This window comes from Chaetura pelagica, unplaced genomic scaffold (genome assembly GCF_000747805.2).
Source record: "Chaetura pelagica isolate M959 unplaced genomic scaffold, ChaPel_1.0 scaffold90, whole genome shotgun sequence".
NCBI classification, from domain to species: Eukaryota; Metazoa; Chordata; class Aves; order Apodiformes; family Apodidae; genus Chaetura; species Chaetura pelagica.
In genome coordinates this window covers 9,150,977-9,170,846 of record NW_009953496.1, presented here as the reverse complement: position 1 = coordinate 9,170,846, position 19,870 = coordinate 9,150,977, and the positions used below count along the sequence as shown (strand labels likewise).

Genomic DNA, 19,870 nt, shown 5'->3' with positions numbered 1-19,870 from the left:
GTCTACAGTAATTTTCTGAACACTTCTCTTTTCCTTGCTAACTGACCAGGCTCCTTCCTGCATCCTTTGTTTTTTGGAAGGATGTTCCTATTTGTGTTCAGCATCTGCAGCAGCCTCTGGCATTAATCAATATTCTGAAATACTGGAATGGATGAAGCACAGAAGGATATTGAGAAGCCCCATATTTTAATGCAAATTGCCAAAATTGAGGGTGAGATTAGATTTTGTTTTAAAGATATAATGGTTAAGATGATTGTTTACATTGGATCTAAAGTCAGTGTGTTAATACTTTATTTTTACCTTTTTCAGTTAAATGTGTGGCATGGAGAAGAGCACATTGCTTCCTGTCTCCAGGATTGCTTTTCAAATGATGAGGATTTTTTTCCCAAAATTTAGTTACTGCTTTAGCAGTACTTCTAAGCATTTGTTGTTGTTGTTCCAGTGGACTCTCTACTTCTTTAAAAAGAAAAAAAGGAAACCAACAAAATAATTGGTTACCTTGAGACTTTTTACAAATTCAGATCCAGTTCTGGGAATACTTTCAGCAAAAAGCACATCCAAATAACCAAAAATGTGAAACAGTTAATTTTAGTCTTTCTAAAATGAAGCTGCTGTGGGTAAGAAGAAAGGAATGTATTGGAGACTTTCAACTGTTTTAAATAAAAAATAGTGCAAAAATGATGGCCTCCTCCTTCCCTTTCCTCCCTCACTGCTTCCCACAGTAGGCTGTTGTGCAGTCATGAAGCTCTGACACTGAGCTGCTGCAAGAAGTTTAATTTCTTTCTCTTGTGTGGAGTTAGACAACTTAAGCTTCTTGTTTCTCCTGAGAATAGCTTGTTGGGCTATGTAGTGTTTCCTTTGAAAGTCTTTCAGTCTTTTCTTTTTAAACTGATTCCTGGAAATTGGGAGATTTTCTTGGGGAAAGGGTATGTAAGTGCTTTGCTTTGCCTGCTAAACGTCTGTTGTTGGCCACTACCAATAGAGGATATTGGGTTAAATGGATCTGACCCAGTATGGCTATTTTTCTGTTCCTCTACAGATAAATAATTATTTTCTGAGGCATAAAGAAATAAGGGACTGATGTAAGGATAATTGGATAAGATAAAGACACAGACTTCTGCTCTAAGATTGGTACAAAAGATGTTTAATGAGCATCTAACCAGTAGAGCCTGGGGGCTCTCCATTTATGCTGCTACTATCCCATTTTTCCCCCTACGCTTTGGTTCTTTAAAGGGTACCAAAATAATCTTTGGGATGTTAAAGTTCTCAGTTTATGCCTTCCTGCCTTTTTTTCCACCCCCAATTAAAAATAGAATAGATTGCTTTCCCCCTACTCCACTGAAGAGAGCAAATAGTGCATTCATTTTTTGTGCCAGTGTGAAATGTATTAAATATATTTATTAATTTGAGCCAATACCCCTTCCTAAAGAAAGAAACCTGTGTATTGCAAAGTTCTATTTGGACAACATAGACTTTTTGATCCGTGTTACTTTTGAGGTTCTCTTTTGGGAGGGGGTGGTAGCAGCAATGAAGTATTGGAACATGGTATTTTCCCAGTGGGCTTAAATATTTCTAAGCAGTATGAAATGGACCTGAACAGCTTTGTTGTTCATTTGTTGTTTTTTTTTTAAAAAAAGGAAAAAAAGAGTAAGTAATTTGAAAGGGTCAGGGCAGATTGTGGCACACAAACTAGGATGCAGAATAACATTCCAGGAAGTTTCAGTAACCTCGGACTGATTTCTTCCTGGTAAGATGGGTTTGGTTCTAATTAGTTGGCACATTTTATTGTTCAGAGTAGAAAGCTTTGAAGCAGTTGAAATGGAAACTGGCCTTTGGCAAGTGAAACTGGACCTTGTTCATACATGAGGAAAAAAGCTTTGCTGCTAAACACTGATAGTTGCATCCTCTCCAGTGCTCATTTTAGAAGCTGTATTTTCTTCTGTTTGTTTTGATATGCTTATTCCTGTTCCTAGTATACTTGTTACAGACATGTTTGCTGCTAAATTCTCAGTAGGCTTATAGAACTTAAAATATTTTGTGTAATTATAGGAATTGCTTCTTTTACAGTCTGTATGGGCCTCAGAAATGCTTTTGCTTCATTATTGTAATTTTGAAATTCTCAGCCTGTGACAGTCAAAAGGCCTAACACTTGTATTATTGAATACCTTGTGAAAAATACATTAGCAGTGTGTCCAAAGTGTATTTGTAATGGGTACCAAAACATGAGCCTTCACTTGCTAGGAAAAAAACATGAGTTACAATTTTTAAAAAATTTGCATATTGCAGGTAATTTTAGAGTTGTGTTTTGTGTTGTGTTTTTCTGGTTTTTGGTTGGTTGGTTGGGTTTTTTTTGGTAGTAAATGCACAGAGATATAAACTAGTTGAAGATACAGTGAGAAAAATTTAAATTACCATTTTTTTTTAAGAGCAGCAAATAGACATTTTTTGTACTTGTTTTCACAACCTCACAGATTGTAAGGTAAAATGGTTCTCAAACTAAATAATGTTTCTATGCCATTTTAAGATACACTAGTTATGCATTTTGAAGAATACTAATTATATGAGCAACTGGTTTGATAATAAATTTCCTATCATTCATGTATATTAATCCAATTTGCCATTAGCAGCCTTGAAGTTCATGTCAAGAGAGCAAGATCAGAAACAGCATATAGATTCTGATACAAAAGGTGATTTACCTTAAAAATTGTTCCAGAAGGTTAGCATTAGAAGTCACATAAAAGTAAATGAACACAAGACATAAATACTGTGGAAAAATATTCTATGGGCACACACAAGAAGGTAACTGTAGAGTTTATGGTTCAGGTCATGTCGCATAGCGCCACATGTACAATAATGTAGCTTATTTTTTAATGTACTGTATAGAAATTATGTTGGGGTTTTTTTCCCCTAAATCAAAGCTATATGTACTACTTTGAACAAGAGGGAAGTCTGAGGACTGATCAGTAGAAACTGGCTATGAAAATTATTTACATGGCCTCTTTGACTACATTACACTGAAATAAACACTCCAAAATAAACAATCTTGCAATAGTTTTTTGAGTCAAAACTAGAAGCATTACATGAGAGGACAAAATGATCCCACCATATGAATACATGGTCATTTCTGGTTCAGAGGTTTACTGGGCATATTAAGTGGGAAAAAACAAAGGGTAGACTATGCAACATCAGAAGCCATCTTAAATTTCATTGCTTTGGAAGCTACTGGAAGTGCACAAAGCAGTTGAATTAGGGAAGAGCAGCATTTTGGCATGTGTGTGCATCAGTGTAGTGTGTGTACATTGATGAAACAAATACAGGAGTAAAAATTCAAAGTTTTTTTAAGCTGCAGCTGTGCTTAAACTGATTTCTAAGTGCTAATATTTGCAGAAAGAAAAGGATGAGGAATTATGAAGAACACTGCTAAAGACAGAGGACTAACATTTTCAAATTTTATGCTGACACGCTGCTTTTGAAGCATTAGTTGTAAATAGGCATGAATGTCTTCCAATTAAAGTCCCCCTCCCCATATTTTGTTCTATAAGCAAGACTAAAATCCAGTATTAAAGGTACAAAGTTTTGCTATATTTAGTCTATCAGTCTGTAGGCATACTTAGCCACTGTTAAATGCAGCATTATTGAAAGATTTCACAAAGGAATAAAGGATTAGAAGGAATGCCTTACAGGAGCAAGTCTAGTTTCTTACCACAATAGGTAATAAATGTAATCATATTTCATAAATGTATCCAAGTCCCCCTGAAAATGGCACTTTATTACCTGTTTATCCTTTATCTCCTGTTTGGAAAGCCTTCCAGAATTAGATTTTTTTTCTTCTCAATTTCTAGTCACAGTTTTTTCAGGTACAGCTTTTACACAGCTGTTTTTATGCTAACATATTTTTTTAGCTTAAATATTTCTTGGTATTTTTTTCCTTTTTCTTCTTTGTTACCACCAGTAAGGAATCTATGTAGGACCCTTTACATTCAGGAGAGAGGAGGCAGGGTAAGTGAGCAAGCAAAAGATATGGGCAGTCAGTGCCACATTATCCATACGAAATCCTATTGATTTTTAGTTCCCTAGAGAATAGCCCAAACACCTTTGGTGACTGGAGATCATTTCAGGAAGGAACAATCCTACATTTTGTGTGTTTTAATTTTTAAAACTTATTTATTTAAGCATCTTGTGCTCTTTATTTATTTACATTTGTGTGTTGAGCCCATTCCAACTCCCTCTAGCTATCTGCTTGAGCTAGCCAATTTAAGTTTGCTACAGCTTATTCACAGTAATCTCATGAAAAAAACAGAATAGTTCAAGAGACTTTTTCTTCCAGTCCGTACTTCATATACTATTGGATGAAAGTAACACATTGGTCCCCATTTTGTGTGTTTATCAGACTCAAAAATCCAGTGGTTCAGAGAGACATAAGCTGTCAAGACCAAAAATTTGGACCTACACCTTTTTGCATGTCAAAGCAGGGGTAGTATTCAATGCCTTTTTTTTTTTCTTTCTCTTTTTTTTTTTTTTTTTTTTTTTTTTACTAGTTTGTTCCCTTGTCTTTGGTGGAAGGAGATCTCATGTTTCTTGATTTTTTTTTTTATTTTTTTTTTATTTTTTTTTCTTCACGGCTATATCACTTTGGCACCCTGTGTTGCTTCTGCAGCCATGTGGCAAGCCAAACTGCTTTATTCCCCTTATATTATTTTTTTTTTACTGATTGGCCAGTTCCTATATGTATTTCTCTCTTGGATACAAAACTTTGCAGTCTTTGCTGTTGAATTTCTTCCCACTCTCATTAATCACATCAATTAATTGAATCAACAATGAAAAACTTGTATTTTTAAGGAATGAAGCACAGATAATTTTGGGGACAGTTAGTTCGTTTTTCTAATGGGAGTCTTCTTTTAGGTGTAATATGCAAATAGAATTGCATGAAGTATTGACTGTCAAACTTCTTCAATTTTTTTTTTTATTTTTTTTTTTTTCTGGGAGAGGGAGGAAATAGCTAGTTGAGTCCATGTTGCCTTGATACACAGGTAGGATACTTTGCTACTGGGGTAATTTTTCTCAGTTTTTCATTACTTTAGAATTGATGATCTACCTGAACAAAAGCTAGGCCAAGTTCTCGGCTAAAAAGTCAGTGTTAAGTTGCTGTTAGTCAAGGTAGTATTGAGGCTGCATGAGTCATTTTGGCTCCCTGGATGATTCAGCATCATTCTACAGCGTCCTCTATCACCATAAAAATGTGGTAACAGTTTCCAGACAAGCTGAACTAATAAAGCCTGTTCTATTGTGGTGAATGAATATGTGAAGGAATGTTGAGACTAATGCAATGCTGAAAGAAAATGTAGCTGATGGAGATAACAGTGTAGTAAAAGTGGTCAACACACTCATGCAGCTACTAAATCCTTGTTCAGAGGTGTCCCTGGAGGCTTCTTAAGCAGGAGCACCTGGGTATGTTGATCCTCCTACTCATTCCTGTTATTTCCATTGTCTTTTTCCTTGGGTTGTGTTGCATCAAGGGGCTGCCTGATAGCCAGAGTTGGAAAGCTGACCCACCTGAAAAATAACTCTTTTTCCCCCCTTGCCTAATTTTAAACAGGGATTGATTCTCTCCTGCAGTTTGCGACACATCCCCGCAAGCACTTGCACTGGCACAGCTGAAAGGGCAGGCAGAGGAAGAATGGAGGGCCCAAGGAAGGCTGCCCTGGCATTCCTTTTTTTTTTTTAGAGCTTGGGGTGTTCTCCTGGTTCTGTTGGCCTCAGTACTGTCTGTGGGGTTTCTTTCTCCCTGTTATCCTTGTTTTGAATTTTTATGCAGACCAGCTGCCTGAGGTAGCTAGATGCTTAAATTGTCATCACTGGTCTGTTAGGGGCATTAGCTATCACTTCTGTTGGACCTTGGCAGTGCTGTGCATTACAGGTTTGCCTTCCACTGGCTGATCCCAGTGAAAGAGGGAGTTGGTTGAGAGGAGTTGTAAACTGAAATAATGACTTTTGTTTAGGAAGACAGCTTGAAGTTTTTGCCTTACTGAGAGTCTTATGCTTTCTGATTTCGGCAGTCATGGGCTAGATTTTATGAATTCATAGGTCTGCCTGGGTCCCTCCCCACAGTCGTACAAGTGCTTCATAACTCATTCAATGCATCTATCCTTCCAACACTTCTCTTTTTTAAGAAGTGCTGTCTTCTTTTTCTTCTTCTCCTTCTTCCTTGAACTCGGGTGCAGAGTTGAAATAACTTATCAAGTGCACACTCAAATCTGACACTTAGCAGTGAACTGAAACCATAACTTTTAAGTCTGTGGCCATCAGCTTGTTGTTGGAGACATTCCTTTCACTTTGTCTCCTAGAGGGTAATCATCCTTTGATGCAGTCATCAATGAAATTACCATTCCTTCGTAGTCAGCTGATCAGATGGTGCTTTTCTGAGGTTATTTATAGAAATCACTGAACACAGAGTGAGGGAGTTGACTTTGTGTACTTCCATCCAGAGAAGTGACTAATCTAACCTTTGTGATCTCACTGTATACAAGTTTGTTACAGTGAATGCAATTAAAATTGCTGAAGGGGGTGACTTTTACAAACTCTCTTAATGTTTTTTTTTCCCTTCCTGTGTACTTTAGGATTCCAGGTAAAAAGGCCTCTGCACTTTTCCTGCTAATGTGGTTCTGATGTGAGCTATAATGATGCTGGGAGTAAAGCTTCCAGTGGATATAGTGGTACCATGACACTAAAATGTTAATGTTAAGGCAACATCTAAATAAGTTGGTTTCCATGGAATGCTGCAAAGTTTTTTGCCTAGCTATTTGTGGTCTGAATGGATTAATTTTAAGAATACTCCCATAAATAGAAGGGATAATATTTATTTTTGCATTCATTATGCAAAAAAAAATAAATTGATAGGGTCCTGTGCTCTGACTTTTCCACATAATTTATCCTATACAGGTTATTAACAATTAAACAATGGTAGGTCAGATGTGTAGCTGCTATGATTTGCTGAAATCTTAAATGAAAACTGGAATAAATTTGCTGCTTTTTGTTTGCTCTTTTAGCATGTATCATGCTAAACGGCTCTTGCTGTGATGTAATTTGTAGTGTTCAGTATTGTTCTTCAGTGGGATCTAAAGGCATCACCATCTCTAGAAGTCACACTTAAATTTTCTTGCAGTTTTACAAAGGTTTTTTTATTTGTTTGTTTGGGTTTGTTTGTGGGGTTTGTTTGTTTTTCAATAATTTGTAGAACCTTAATTGTGCTTCTCTGTTCTGGAACAATTGTACATTTTTGGATCTGCCCGTATTTCTGTTCAGTAAGCAAAACGGTTGCTTTCTGCCACTGTTTTTTCTTTAAAACAAATTGGTCATAAGTACTTAAGTATTCTGGACGGGATTTAAACTGGAATTTTATGTTGTGTTGGTGAAAGCTTTTCTTGATGATAAAACGTGTAGAAGATATTTGAGAGATAAGCAATTTGTTTTGTTCAGTGTAGCAATGAGAAAGTTCCTATGGTTGGAAGTGCAATTAATTAACTGAATTATCCAGGAAAACTGTAATTAAATTCCATTTTTATATTCTGTCTGGGGAGGTGATGTTTCTTGTTCCTTCATCAAGGTTAGAACATAACACAGTTTGAAATGGTTTTAACTATTTAACATAAGAAGAAGATACTGTGTAAATAGTTTCATTTAAGATAGTGCTTGGTATATGAGAAGGTTTATTTTTCTGGTCAAGGGAATAGAATAGGTTGTATGGGTGGAGGCGGGAGCAACTGGCAAGTAATTTATTAATTACAGAAATAACATTAAGTAACATAATAGTGTTAAAATTACAGGAGGGTTCCAGGGCACAGGTTTACTAGAGTAAAGTATCCAATATTGCATATTTAATTTTTCTCTTTTGTTTTAGGCTCTGGATGTTGATCGAACTGTTCTCTATAAAATGAAGAAGTCGGTCAAAGCCATAAATATATCTGGTCTGGGTAAGTATATAATAATTCCTGGTAGTTTATATTGGTGAAAGGGGATAATTTAAACAGTTGTCTTGCTGAATCAGGAAGAGTTTTATATAGGTAATTCTGAGAAGAGTAAAACGTATATTTTAAATAGCAGTCTTGAGCTATCTGCTTGATCATGAGCTCAGTAAGGATGAAATTTTGTGAGGCAGCTGAACCTACTTAGCTGGCATACTGCTACCAAGTGGGGAAGCTGTGCTCTCCTTTTTCCATTCGGTCTGGGCTACCTTCTCCTTCTGCCACCCTTGGTGTTTGGCAGATCCCTAGATGAAATTTTTAGCTTATATAAAGCTGCAAATGCAGTGAAATCAACTTCAGTGGGATTAGGTGAGCACCTGAAATGCATATAAGAATTATTAAGATATGAGGGGGTAAGAGGGGTGAAATTATTCTCTTTGGCAGCAATAGGAAGATGTATTGGCTCTACTGCTTTATGAAACCTCACTCTTTCTGGTGGCTTCCAGTTATGTATGTAGAGAACTTGAGAGAGATCTGATGAGCTGCAATTTTTTAGTGTCATGATGCACAAAGTCAGATATTGGTCTTAAAAACACTGATAAAAATACAAGAACTGTTGTTGAGTGCATTTTTCTGTGTGCTAATCTCATGGAGTTTTTTGTGTTTATCATCTTTGAAAAAGAAACTGAAGATTTTTTATTTTTATTATTTGGGACTTATAAGCATTTTGTGTAGAAGAAACAGCATTCGTTTTTGTTGATAAGAAAAAGCTTTTTGTTGGCTTTTGTTCTCACTTTGCAGTTCATAGCAATTAAAGCTAACAACACCAATATTATATGCAAAATAGGTTGGCCATGTGACCTCAGAAAGGCACCAATATGTGACAGAATTTCTGGGCATATTGGTGTTCCAATATAAGGTTACAACCAGAACTTCTGTTGTGGTGTAATTCTTAACAGCTAATTGAAAGGAAGTTCCTTCTTGCCTAATGTGATGAAGCTGTTATCTTTGGATTGTAGAGGGTCCAGTTTGAGATTCATCTGGAGTGATGGCACCTGTTACATATTTATGTGGCACCCTTCTGATTGTGTTTTTTTGGTTTTTTGTTTGTTTTTTTTAAACTTTAGAGTGCTTGACTATGCTTTGTAATCAGGGTACTTGTTAAAGCATTATAGCAAGTCACTGCATTTTTTGCATAAAATCAGTACCTTGCCTAGTTTTTAAATTCATGCTGCCCACTCTTGACAATCAAGGTTTGAAGGTGTTTCTCTTCCACCAGCAGAAATATCACTAACCCAGCCACTTGTTAGCCCTTTTGACAAGAACTGTGGCCCAGCACTTAAAAGGACACAGTTACTCGATTTTTAAATTAGGTTCTCGGAGTATTAAGTTTGTGTTTTGGCTTTTTTTTTTAAACTTTAATGTGTAAATCTAGAAATGTTACAGAGGATTGGATAGTGACTCAGATTTAGACATTACACATGGTACAATATACAGTGACTCAATTTTTACATTGTAATTTAGTTTCTTAGTTTAAAAAAAAAGCTTCTAAACCCTCAAACAAAATTTGCCCAGGATTATTTTTTTTTAATAGATTCCACACCTTTTATTTGCAGAGAAACTCTTAAAATCCATCAGGAAGAAACCATCTGGCAAGGAAGAGTATTTTGGAGGGTTCCATGAAAAAATAGCATTTTGTGTTCTTCCAAAGAGCTTGTGGACTAAGCTCAGCTAATAGCATTGCTGCGATAACTACCATCATCATTCTGGGGATATCTCAGAACTACTGTTGAGCAGCTGGTTTGTTTGCTTTGTTTAATCTGATCCAGAGGAATTGTCCCCAGAATGCTGGGGAATAGCAGACTCTTGGGGATGCTGTACGGAATAGAAGGCTCGTGTTTCCTAAGGTAAAAAGTCAGCATGGTTCAGCTGCTTATTACACATCTGACCACAAGTAGTGGTAGCAGCCTTTTCACCTTGTTATTATGCAGTGGCAGCCTTCTCTTTTTGCTGTCTGAATTGTACCCAGACCTCTTCCCTCACCTGGATTCACATACACTAAGCTTGATGCAGGACACAGTAAGAATGCAGAAAGCAATATGGAAATAATTCGCCTTACTGGGTAGCTGTGTGAACTGAATGAGCAGTGACCTGCCATGTCCTGGTTTTTGCTGTCTGTGCCAGTGGTTCAAAGCTTGTTCCAGGTGTGTGTAAGTCACAGAGTAGTAGTAGTTGAACATTCTTACTTCATCCTACAGTTCAGGTAGCAAAAAAGTTTGGTAAGTGCTTAGCCTTTGCTGTTGATGCTGAGAGAAAAAATAAATACAGTTCGTTGCTAAGATGTAGTTTTTTAATTGAATGGCTATAGACAAACTGTCTCTTACAGGCTGCAAATTCAAGCACACAAGGTAGAAACTTGTAGAATTATTGCCATTTGTCTAACTTCAATTCTGCAAGGACATTATGACAGTCTTTAATTGCACAATATTATACCACTACTCTTCAGGGTTTCAGTTTCATATATTGGAAATGAAAGAAAATTTTAAACTACTTGAGAAATAAAGTTATTGAATGGCTATCTGAATAGAAATGTGAGTAGGCAGGCTTGTTTTTAAGCTGGAGTGTGCTAAGTTTATTGAACAGGTTGTATAGCTAATTCATAGAAATTTGGAGAAAGGACATGGGATCAAGAGTCCTTTGGATATTAAATGTGTTGACGTAGACAAATGGACTTGAAGCTAAACTGAATCACTGATTGTTTGAACAGATTAATCCGCTCTAAATAATCTTTAGGGTTTATGCTGGTATATGACCTAAAAAGGATTGTTGTTCTTATTAATGTATAATTTTTTTTCTAGGGTGCTGGGTTTATTTTTCTAATTTCTTTTGAAAAGAGACAGGAATTGGCCACAGCTAGAGTATTAAATAGACAACTTTAACTCTCTCAGGTGTCACCTTGGTGTCCTTTTTTCCGTGTGCTCAAGCTTGGTGTGGTCACTAACCTTTGGTACAGAAATACTTTTTGTTTTATTCCACATATCACATTGACAAATTGTTCAATTTTTTTATGCCTGCCTATGTGAGCAAGTAACCTGGTTCCTAGAACTGATCCAGTAGGTTGAAGTAGTTAAGTCTGAGGCTCATCAGATTTCCTTTATATTTGAGTCAGAGGAACTTGCTTTAGGCTGAGAATTCATCTCATCCCCTGCGATGAGTAACCCCCCAACACATGCATCTCAAAACTTGAAGGGCAGATGTGTTATCTCTGTGCTGAGTGACTTGCACTGCTGCAGCCAGGCAGTGATGCAGAACCTGCCATCTCTGTTGAGCACTGGACAGCTTCTGGGGCAGAGCTTCTGGTTTCCTTGTCTAAGAAAGGAATCTAGTTGTCAGGAACCAAAACTGCTTTGACAACTGAACTGGTCTATGTTAAATGCTGATGATAGGATTGACTGCTAGGATTTGTTGCAGATCCCCCCTTGTTGCTCTGCATGGAACCATCACAGATCTAGGTTTTGTTCTCATCTGTAATATAGTTTGTAGTCCCATTTCCTAGGATGACCTGAGAGTCTTATTTGATCTTATTGCCTTCTGTTGTGTGCCAACACACTCAATCTCTCCTCTTTGTTTAGCACAGAGTTAAACATAACAGCACAATGTTAAAATTCAGGTGTTAAGAAAAGACTCTAGAAGTTCATTATAGGAGTTGGGAATCATTATGCTGTCTCTCTCTATATATATAGTGCAGAAATATTGTGGGTCTTTCTGGAGTGGATACCAGTCAGATGATTGTCTTGTCTTGATGACTTTGTACAGCATATGGATAAGCAGAAAAAAAGAAACAAAATTAGTGAAATACATCATACTTCCGGCATATCAGAGTTAAAATAGAAATAATAAGTGCTCGTTGTATCAATTAAACATTTTTAGCAAGAAATATTCTGAAATTGTAATTTCAATAACCGTATATCTACTGATCATATTTTCGTGTTTTGCTCTTTTTGAAGCTCACGTGGAAAATGAAGAACAGTATACACAAGCACTGGAGAAATTTGGAGGCAACTGTGTTTGCAGGGATGACCCAGATTTGGGAACAGCATTTTTAAAATTTTCTGTGTTTACAAAGGAATTAACTGCACTCTTCAAAAATTTGGTAAGAATTACTTAAGAAAAACATGTTGAAATTTTAAAGGTCATTACAAAGGCTTGATTTCGGCATTTTAACAGCTCTTCATGTTGAAGACAATTTGTGTTTTAGCAACCCCTGCTCTTAAAAAATTCTTGCCTCAGGAAAATGTCTCATACCCTAGCTTTTCCTCTTGCAAAACTCAAAACACCCAAAAAACCAATTCTTACATCTAAAAGCTTCCCACAATAAAGTAGTTGTAACATGTATTATAAAATGTACATATTCATTTGCTTTAAAATTGTAACCAGCAAAACCCAACCTGGTTTACTCTTGTGTTCATGTTGCATTTACTTTACTTTTTTACATTTTCTGTTTGTATTTATAAAGAGAGATTTTAGTGTCCCTGGAAAAGAGATTCTTTTGCTTCTCATGGAACAGAGTCAGGAAAAAGAAACCAAACGTAATGCTATAATGACAATAATGTCCACTGGGGACCAACCCTGCAGGCTTAAAAGCACACTCCAGTGAGCCAAATGGGATGGAGCCAAATAGAAGAACAGGAGTTTTAATTATGAATGGAGAAATTTCCACCTCAATTTCACATTATCAAAGGGCACAAAAAGAGCAGATTCTGACTACACCCTATTAACTAGAGCTTTCTGAGTAAGTCCCAAATTAACTCAAAATGACAGAACTCTTAAACCAGGAGCTAGGAAGGGGAGATGTCCCACATTCCTACAAGCATTTAAAAGTCTGTGCCTGATGAAAACAATGGGATGAAGACACATTAAATGCTTTTGTCGGTCTAGACCAAATGTCTGTAGCTTGCAGCCAGCTGGTCATAATCAGTTCTTTGGGGAATGTTTCCAGCTGATGGGATTTAGGGCAGTCCCATTCACTCCCTGACGCTGACCTCTCTTTTTAACCCAATTGTGATATTGATGAAAGAGGATCTGGACACATATGTATTTATCAACAGTGAAATGTTTTTCATATTGATCATATTGATTTGAATGTCTTTGGATGTACAAATACTGTCTCAGATTATGTATCAGAAGAGGAATCCTTATTGAGTGTGAGTCAGTCAGTTATGCTGAGTCTCCCAGAGACTACAGAGGTAGGCTGCTCATGTGGAAGGGAAAATAAAATATATCTTCTAATTGATACCTTCTGTTAACTAAAAAAAACCCCTCTCTATCATATATCAATTGCAATATGGTGACTTCATTAGGCAAATGGATCTGGGAAATGTGATTTTTAGGTGGTTTTAAAAAGCAATCTACTAAGAGCTGCACCCTCTCTCAAGCAAAACCTTTTAATGTATTGTATTTCAAAAAGACTTTTAAAAGCTAAAAAAATGTTGCTTTTATAACAAAAATCTTAGCTATTGTTATCTTAAAACCAGTAATTATTGTCTTTGTAAAATGTTTCTGGCAAGAATAACTTTACTTGCACAAACTGGAAATGAAAATAAAAACAAAATAAATATGTTGGAAGTGGGATGCACGTTTTTATTACCTTTCCTTATCCATGTAAGCATGTTGTGTGTGTTCTCCAAGGATTATTTCTAACTGTTTTTGCTTTGTGTACTGCTTTTTCATTAGCAACTATGTATTTTTGCTTTAGTTTGAATGTATAAGAGGATATGTCATGAGCTAGTAGATAAGTTTTTAATTTTTCTGTGATTCTGATTTTCTGTATTTTTGAAACTAATAATTATTTTGCATGGATGTGAATGTAAATTTTATATATATATATTTATTTATTTATTTACCGTAGCTGTTTTCTCTGCCATCAGATTGTGGTTGCAGAGGCTTTGTAGACAGGTATGGAAGTAAAGAGCAGAACCTGTCTCAGTGAAGCCTCAAGATCTAATGAATTTGAATCTGGGTTTTTTGAAGTGTGTAGGAAAAAAGCCCCGAGCCAGGTTTATTAGGTTGTCACCATCTTAGGAGGAATAAGGAGTTATCTGTAATTTTTTGTTTCTGCTGGTAAATGGTGCCATCTCTCTGCTGCTGAGAAAGCTGATTACACTGTTTGCAGATTTGTTGTTTGTTTAACATTACTTCTAAATTGTTTAATTAAAAAAAAAGTATTCTGGGTTAATTTTATATATATATATTTATTTATTTATTTATTTTTTACATTGCAATAGCATAGGTACCTTTTCTTTAATCCTGTCTGGTGAAGGACAGGTCTCTGTAAGTTTCTGCTCTTTCCTAATATGCTTCATATTGTTGAGATTTTTTGTATTCTCCTGACTAGCAAAAAGAAAAAGAAAATTGAAGAAGCAGAGGAACCTAATGGTCCCTGAATTGGATGTCTCTCTAGGAAAAAAGTTTCCTCCAGAAAGAAATATATATGAAAAAAAGGAACTAATCTTTGTTATTGCTTTAAAATATCATATTTATAATAAAAATTCTAGAATTATAAAATAATTATAAAGCAAAATTATAGTTTTATGTAACTTTGCCTATTAGAAGTTAATACCACTAGAATAAATTGTTGGTAAGTGGTCACTTCTAAAATCTGTTCATAACTTCACTGATGGCAGGTCTCATTTTTTAAGAGGTTAAAAGGCTATTGACTGGTGTAAAAAGTCCTATAACATAGATGGATAGGGCACTGAATTTCCACAGGACATTTTAACTGAAATGAGTGGGGAATGTGCAAGGAAGTGAGAGGACATGTTCAGACTGGAACAGATGCCAAAGCTATTAACACTGGCAAAGCTTTAGGGCTACTGTCAAGTTTTGCTTGGTCTTATATTTTGCTTTTGCTTGTAGAAGCTGACATGTTCTGTCAGCTCTTGGCCTGGGTGGCATTTAGAGCTGTAGCTGTAAAGTGCTTCTACAGAAAGATTTTCCTTAAACTTGTCTTTAGTAAGGTAAAGGAAAGTAATTATAAAGCTATTCTACTTTAACAGGGATTTTATGTTCTCATTTTCTATAATATATTTAAGGGTTTCCCAAAAGGCTTTCATGTTTTTATGGATTTATCAAGGAAACAGTGTTTTAAAAAATTTAATTAATAGCTGAATTTTGTAGGTTTGTTTTTGTTGGTGTTTGGGTTTTTTTTGTTGTTGTGGATTTGTTGTTTTTTGTTGGTTTGTTTCTGTTTTAAAACTAATTACTCAACTGCAAACAATTCAAGCTAAATTTCAGGTCTTTAGTTTCTCATATGTGCTTTGCTATGCTTCTTTTATGTGTACACTTTTTAAATAGTGCAGAAAACTCAAAACTTTGAAGAACTTTGGTTCTTCACATTTGAAGTGATTTATAAAACACATCTTCGACAGAATGAATAGTAATTAATTTACTGTGTATTGGGTCCTTGTAACTGCTCACTTCAGCCTTTCTAACACATTCTTTGTGTTGTTTGGATCAGTTTATGATATACTGTGTTTTGTTGTGTTTTTTTCTTGCCATACCTCCAATCTCAAGCTACAATTTTTTCTTCAACAACTTCTGGATAGATATGTTTTTAAGAAGATTGAGCAATCAGTATGTCTTTTTTGGTAATGAACTACCAGAAAACACTATAGGCATTTTCAGAGGTAACATGGTACCTTATGTGGCATGTACAGTATCACTTCTTGATAGTAAACTAGGTGCTAATTCCTGACAGAATGGTAGCAACCAGAGTTCCCAAGTAGGTTAGTTCTGTATGGCACTTGCTTATAGTGTTAATCACTCTGCCTTTCTAATTCATTTAGTGCCAAGTGGTAAAGGTGTGAGTCTTAATATGAAAAATATTAAGACAAGGAAAGGGTCATTGCAACATGTTTGTGCTTTAAATTTTTTTACCTTTAAATCCTATTCTTAGATTGCTACACCACAAAGAAATAAAACCTGTAGTTGCTTACCATCTTTGTCAGCACTCCTTGAAAAGGGAATTGATCTTGTGAAGATGAAGTAGCTATTAAAGAAATTCCATTTTCTTCTGTATACTCTTGTCCTTTTTCATTTATTTAATTTTAAAGCTAATGAAGCATGCTGGATGGAGAGCACTGGAATCTTGATATTTCCGCTCTGTGGAAGGTAGCTGGAAGGAAAAGATTCCATGTGAGAAGTTTTTCTATTAATAAAGTTCGGATTTTTAGCCAGGAGTAATGGAAGAACAGTGATAATACTTTTCTGACTATATGCTCCTCTTTTACTTCTTTTTTCAAAATGTAAGAAAGAAGGAAGGTTTGCCTAAATGTGAAAGGTAAAAAATAACAAAACAGAAGGAAATATCTTTTCTGCATTATATCATGAACTTAAGAAATCTATGCCCAGAATTTTCTTTCCAGGGTTATAGTTGAGAGTGAGGTTTAAAAAAAATGTTTGTTGCCTGAACATTCACAAGCATATTTTGTTCAGAATGACTTGTCCTAGTTAAGTGCATAGGTAAAGATATATGTTTGGGGTTGGAGTATTGTAGGGGAAATGTAATTTAAGTTGTGTTATTTCTGTGTTTCACTGGTACAGCTGAGGAAAGAGTAGCTTAATGGTGAGAGGAAAAAAAGAAGTACTGTTTGATTTACACTTGGAAAGATATAAACTAAGATGTAATAATTCCTCCTTTGTGGCACAGGTTCAGCTCCACTTGGAATCCTAACTCTGTTTCTTTGCCAGGAAGATATTGATCCAACTGGAAGAAATTCAGAGGACAGTAACAAAACAAAACCAAAACCAACCAACCAAACAAAAATTATGGCTTGAATAGGTTGATTTATGAAGACAACTTAGACAAATTGAAAGTGTGTGGTTTACCTCACAGATAACTGATTGTGGAAGAGGAAAATAATAAACTTCATATAAATGGGATCTCAGTGCGAAAATATTAGATTAAGTGTCCCAGAGAAAGTGATAGAAGCTTGCCACTTAGGTGTTCTAGCCTAGGTTAGAAAATGTGCAAGGAAAATGGGCTGGAATAATCTCAAGTCTCTTTCTCCCTTTGCTTTTAAAATTCTTCACTTTATGTTTTTAAGAATACCTTTAAAAAGTATTTCCTGTCTTTTTTTGCTTGCACTTCCTAACAGGGAAGTTCCCAGCCTGTAGTTTGTGTGTCAGCGGTGGTAGAGGGGCAGTTTCCAAGTGGCACATGGTGGCAACACTAGATATCTTGTGAGAAGGCATTTTTCTAGGCAGCTGAGCCAACAGCTCCGTGTGGGTGCTTAGTGGAGCTTCTGCTTCGCGGGAGTCACTTTTCCCATGGCATGCATGGGTGGTGGGTGATGCTCCACCTCAGATACCAGCCTGGTGGGATGCAATTTGTGCTATGGAACACACCACTGTGCTGCAGGTGGAATGGGGTGAGGACAGGGAAAAGGCAGTGTTGTGTTCTTGTGTGTGGAAGGGAGGCATGGTGATGAAAGTTTGTGCTACAGGTCTTTATGTTACATGGTTTTCTGAAGTCTTGGGCTTATATACTGAAAGCTCCAAGTTCAGACAAACAAACAGTGTCTCATGTTTGTTTGGGTTTTCTGTTTGTTTGTTTGGGGTTTTTTTGGCTTTGTTTTGTTTTGGCTTGGTTAAAGAAAACAAAACTTTAATGAAGTACTGCAGGCACCAGTATCCAGTGCTCTTCTGGAAAAGAATCATTAAACTAATCAGGAGGGCCAGGAAATGAGAAACTTCACTGTTTAGCCATAGGCTCTTAAAGTACTTGAAAATCTTTCCTCTTCACAAACGTTGGCTTGCCTGTTGCCTCTACCATCACTTCTGGCAGCTACATGTTTGTTTATTTTTAAGTTCTCCCTCCTGGCCTTTCTTCTTCTCTTCTGTGCCTTCTCCAACTTAGGAAGACTTAATTTATTACCCTGTCTCTGACATCTTACCTTGTTGGAAGCTGTCAGAGGCAAACTGTGAATCTGCCAAAGCAGCAGAGTTGGAAGTGGAAACCAGGTCAACTTTTTTTTTCTTGCTGTTTTTTAAAGCATGTAGAACTTGCTAGTGTTCCTCTGACACAGGATGACTTTCGTTTCTGGGAAGCTTTCCTGCATCTTTGTGCATGTTTCTTTTTGAAACATAAAATAGTCAAAAAATAGAGGCAGTTGTATACGTTTTAGCTCCCTATATGCACACAGAGTAGGAGCTGCAGCATATTCATTCTTCTCTGCAAGCCAAAAATGGGTCTATATTTTTAGGTAGTTCAGCTAAAATTTCTCAAGAAAGAGGGGAAAAACATGTAAGATCTTTCTTCTGTATATTGCTTGCTGATTTATAAACATGAGCTAGTATGATTCAACCATCTAGGTTAATAATGAGAAGTTCATCTATTATGTATGTTTAAATTTGTTGCAGATTAAAATAGGACCATAAGGAATACAATAGACTAACAGTAATATACAGGTGATAGCACACAGAAGGAATTAATTTGAATAGTTAAATAGTCTCCAAACTTTTAAAAAGAAGGTTGTTTTCTCCTTTCTTTAAAGTTGCTTTGAACTTCACACCTTGTGACTTGAAATTCTAGGAAACATCCAGAATTTTTTGGAAGCTGATTGATATTTATATTAATATGTCTGGGATAGTACTTCAGGGTCTGAATTTTTTTCTTTTCTAACTTAAGGAAGAAAGAGTTGTCTTGAGTCTACTGTTGAGAAATGCTTTATTCTTGCTTTATGCCTCTTTATCTGGATTTGAAGAATGATTAAATGGAGGCTCTGATGGTATTGATTTTTAGGTTAGATATTTGACTGCATCATACTGATAGAATAACAAAGTAGAAAACTCTGCATAGGATGATATCTTAGATGAGACTTCTGCTTCTCCACCTGGATAGTTATTCTCGATGTGCATGTCCTTAGGCATACATGTTCCATCTGTCATCTTTGAGGTCTTGGGTCTTTTTTTCATCTATGTTGTGTGTGATTTATACCTTTTCACTTACCTCCTATATATACATTTAATTTTATTAACTTAGGGCATAATTATGTTGATAAGCAGATGTTGTACTGCTGAAAACTTACAAGGTGGATGATTTCCAGCTCTGCCAGCTAAGCACGTGTAGATGTTGCTCATTTGATTTTTATAGGAATTACTTTTTATAAATGGAAAAGGGGTGGAGGAGGGGAAATTACATTTTTTGTTAAGAGTTTAAAATATATTTTCTATATTTGTTCAGCGTTCCCATGCAGAGGTGCTCTGTTTAACCTTTAAAATTTGTGTATTTTCAATTTGATTATAGGCTGAATGCAGTAAGGTGAAAAGGATGGGCAGGGGTCTGGAGCCTTTGTTTGTTAGCAGCTGTTGAGTACCACTGGGGATGGGACAACTGAATCTGTTCTAGTGGTCCTAGCAAGGAGCTATAGGGTGATAATGTTGTGTATTTTTCCATTCTGGAGAGAATGAAGCATCATAACTAGCAATATTTTTCTTTAAGTACCTGTTAGTGTCCTTTTCCCTCTGGATGAAACAGAAGCATTTTTTGGTACATGATGCAAAGTTCTTTATGTACTTAGAATATTTGAAATCCATCTTCATACATGCATTTCAGTGCTTCTTGAAAAAAAATCACAATTTAAATGACAACTAACAATAACATTAAAAAGGAAAACAATCCAAAGGCAACAGTCCTCAAACAACTGCAAGTTATTCTGATTATTTTTTTTCCATCATGTGGTTCTAAAATACAATGTGTTTAACTCTTCATTGCAATCCATTTGAATTCTTAAGTTTTAAAATCTGTGACTAGACATCATCGTCCATACCTTGGAACATTTTTGTTGAATCATAGAAGATTGGACATGAAGTCTTTCTTTTCCTGGTGTATGCTACTTACTGTCTTATTC

General features: G+C 36.0%; 1 protein-coding gene across 1 annotated transcript in view; it reads left to right on the top strand.

Annotated features, from left to right (window-relative positions):
- ASAP2 (ArfGAP with SH3 domain, ankyrin repeat and PH domain 2) overlaps positions 1–19,870 on the top strand; it is a 144,741-nt gene that overhangs the window by 69,829 nt on the left and 55,042 nt on the right. The window contains 2 exon segments of the mRNA XM_009999239.1: positions 7,858–7,970; positions 11,969–12,114. Of these exon segments, the coding sequence (XP_009997541.1) occupies positions 7,858–7,970; positions 11,969–12,114 (259 nt within the window).